Here is a 3,769-nt window from a genome sequence, read left to right on the forward strand (position 1 = left end):
ATATGCATCGAGGAAACTCAGCAGCTCGTGCTCGACCGTTGTGCCGATGAGTTGGTCGATATATGGCAACGGGAATAAATCTTTTGGACATGCTTTCTTTAAGTATGTGAATTACACACACATCCTCCATTTCCCATTTTTCTTTTTGACCATCACCATGTTGTTTATCCATTTAGGATATTTCGACTCCTAGATAGAGCCATTTTCTAATAGCTTTTTTACCTGTTAGTAGACAATATCATTGATGGTGGGGTTGAACTTTCGTCTAACCTACCTTACAAGAGGATAGAATGGGTCAACATTCAATTTGTGTGTGACGATCTCCTTGGGGATACCGACATATTTTCCTGAAGGCAAACAAATCTACGTTGGTTATTAAAAATTGGCTAATTTACTTGGTTCTCGAAGTTGCAGCCGGTGTACGCCTTTTTGCTGGGGTTGCTGGAATCTAGTTGAACTGGGTCGAGGTCCTCTATAGTTGAGTCCGCGGTTTCGACCGTATCGGGGTCCATGATGACATCCCTGGTATCTTCTTATGTCGACCTTGACCCTGTTGATTGCTATGCTTCTTTTTCCTTATCTTTATTTTGTTGGGTTGTCATGCTATCCATGGCGATGCAGTAGCATTCTCGGGATGTGCGTTGTTCTCCGTGTATGCTGAATATTCCCAAAAGTGTTGGGAACTTGATCACTTGGTATAAGCTGGAGAGGACGGCTCTCATGAGATGTATCCATGGGCGTCCTACTATGGCATTGTATATGGCGGCTTGGTCCATTATGTGGAATGTTGTCTTCAGAGTGATGCCGCCGGTGAGGACGGGGAGTGTAATTTCTACCGATGTTCGTTCAATTGCATTATTAAAACCAGTTAGTGTGATGCAGCGTGGCACTATCTTGTCATTGAGTCTCATCTGGTCAAGAACTCGGGGATGGATAATGCATGCTCCATTTCCATCGTCTACCATGATAAGTTTGACATCAATATCTAAAATTCATGAAGTAATGACAAGTGCATCGTTTTGACGGAAAGTCAAACCGTCGGCATCTGACTAGTCGAAGATGATACTTTCTTCGAGTTCGTTATACCATTCGTGGGTTATCGATCTTTTGAGCTTATGAGTGGAAGTGAACTTGACACCTTTGATGGAGGCATCGTGGCTGCCGCCAATAATTATAATGATGGTGCGAGCTGGTGAGGGCGGCATTGGTGGGCCTTGACGCTCTCGACCCCTGGCGAAGGTGCTCCTTCCCTTGTCGCTTAGCAACTCTTTGAGGTGCCCTTGCAGTAACATGTTTGCTACCTCTTGCCTTAAGGTGATGCAATATTCTATTTTGCGTCCGCGTTTTTGGTGGAACTCGTAGAGGGTGTCAGATTTATTGGTACTTGGATCAGTGCTAATCTTTGGCGGTCACTTCACATTTGTTCTGAGTTTCTCTAGGTCGTAGTCTATTTCTGTAGGTGAAACACAAAAATTGTGATCAGATAACAAAGGGGCATATCTCTCTCGTTCTTGTGAGTCCCCATCCTCATCTTATATTGGCCAACATCATTACAGAAGGTATGAGATACGGGGGCCTTGACATAAGGATGATGCCATTCCCTATTTGGCCTTGAGACTGGGTGATCCCTCCTCATATTATCTCTTCGTTCTTTCTTAGGCTTGACTTGTACTAAGTTGAGTCTTCGAGTTGGTTTGTAAAGGCCGTCATCATTTGCCCTGACTTCAGCACAATATGCATTATGGACTGCGAGATATATCTCGATAGGGCGACGATTCGACCAATCAACCTTTAGACCTGTTTCTTAGTAGTCATTTGTTCAAGTATCCCGTTAATAGCCTTGATTTGGTGAGGGTTGACTTCGATCCCTCATTGTGACAGTAAGAAACGCAAAAAACTTTCCGAGTCTATGCCAAATGCACATTTCATTGGGTTTAGTTTCATCCCGTACCATCTTAGTATGTCGAAAGCTTCCCTCAAGTGGTCGATATGTTCTTTTGACCTTACGAATTTGACCATCATGTAGTTAATATTTACCTCCATGGTCTTGCCGAGTTGGTCTTTGAACATTCTTGTGAATAATATGTGATAGGTAGCTCATGCGTTCTTCGACTCGAACGACATGACCATATAACAATATGTTCCTCTACGGGTGATGAATGTGATTATATCCTGGTCCTCTTCTTCCATGATTATCTGGTTATAGCTCGAATATACGTCGAGGAAACTCAGCAGCTCGTGCCCGACCGTTGTGCCGATGAGTTGGTCGATATATGGCAACGGGAATGAATCTTTTGTGCATGCTTTGTTTAGGTATGTGAATTCCACAGACATCCTCCATTTCCCATTTTTCTTTTTGACCATCACCACGTTGTTTATCCATTTAGGATATTTCGACTCTTAGATAGAGCCATTTTCTAATAGCTTTTCTACCTCTTAGTAGACAATATCATTGATGGTGGGGTTGAACTTTCGTCTGACCTACTTTACAAGAGGATAGAATGGGTCAACATTCAATTTGTGTATGGCGATCTCCTTGGGGATACCGACATATTTTCCTAAAGGCAAACAAATCTACATTGGTTATTAAAAATTGGCTAATTTACTTGATTCTCGAAGTTTGCAGCCGGTGTACGCCTTTTTGCTGGGGTTGCTGGAATCTAGTCGAACTGGGTCGAGGTCCTCTATAGTTGAGTCCGCGGTTTCGACCGTATCGGGGTCCATGATGACATCCCTGGTATCTTCTTGTGTCGACCTTGACCCTGTTGATTGCTATGCTTCTATTTCCTTATCTTTATTTTGTTGGGTTGTCATGCTATCCATGGAGATGCAGTAGCATTCTCGTGATGTGCGTTGTTCTCCTTGTATGCTGAATATTCCCCAAAGTGTTGGGAACTTGATCACTTGGTATAAGCTGGAGGGGACGGCTCTCATGGGATGTATCCATGGGCGTCCTACTATGGCATTGTATACGGCGGCTTGGTCCATGATGTGGAATGTTGTCTTCAGAGTTATGCCGCCGGTGAGGACGGGGAGTGTAATTTCTTCCGATGTTTGTTCAATTGTATTATTAAAACCAGTTAGTGTGATACAACGTGACACTATCTTGTCCTTGAGTCTCATCTGGTCAAGAACTCGGGGATGGATAATGCATGCTCCATTTCCATCGTCTACCATGATAAGTTTGACATCAATATCTAAAATTCATGAAGTAATGACAAGAGCAGCGTTATGTGGGAAAGTCAAACTGTCGGCATCTGACTAGTCGAAGATGATACTTTCTTTTAGTTCGTCATACCGTTCATGGGTTATCGATCTTTTTAGCTTATGAGTGGAAGTGAACTTGACAACTTTGATGGAGGCATCGTCGCTGCCGCCAATAATTATAATGATGGTGCGAGCTGGTGAGGGCGGCATTGGTGGGCCTTGACGCTCTCGACCCCTGGCGAAGGTGCTCCTTCCCTTGTCGCTTAGAAGCTCTTTGAGGTGCCCTTGCTACAACATGTTTGCTACCTCTTGCCTTAAGGTGATGCAATCTTCTGTTTTGTGTCCGCGTTCTTGGTGGAACTCGCAGATGGTGTCAGATTTGTTGGTACTTGGATCAGTGCTAATCTTTGGCGGTCACTTCACATTTGTTCCGAGTTTCTCCAGGTCGTAGTCTATTTCTGTAGGCGAAACACAAAAATTGTGATCAGATAACAAAGGGGCATATCTCTCTCGTTCTTGTGAGTCCCCATCCTCGTCTTATATGGGCCAACATCATAGCAGA

The 3,769-nt window shown here is 43.8% G+C and overlaps 2 protein-coding genes across 2 annotated transcripts; both read right to left on the bottom strand.

Annotated features, from left to right (window-relative positions):
* Positions 1–560: 560 nt before the first annotated feature.
* On the bottom strand, positions 561–965 carry LOC138885532 (uncharacterized). Its single transcript, XM_070166490.1, has one exon. The coding sequence runs from the start codon at positions 963–965 to the stop codon at positions 561–563; it is 405 nt and encodes a 134-aa protein (XP_070022591.1).
* A 1,807-nt stretch (positions 966–2,772) lies between these two features.
* LOC138885533 (uncharacterized) lies at positions 2,773–3,177 on the bottom strand. The gene has a single exon (XM_070166491.1). It carries the CDS (start codon positions 3,175–3,177, stop codon positions 2,773–2,775), a length of 405 nt encoding a protein of 134 aa, XP_070022592.1.
* Between the last annotated feature and the right edge of the window lie 592 nt (positions 3,178–3,769).

This window comes from Nicotiana sylvestris, chromosome 2 (assembly GCF_000393655.2).
Source record: "Nicotiana sylvestris chromosome 2, ASM39365v2, whole genome shotgun sequence".
Taxonomy (NCBI): Eukaryota; Viridiplantae; Streptophyta; class Magnoliopsida; order Solanales; family Solanaceae; genus Nicotiana; species Nicotiana sylvestris.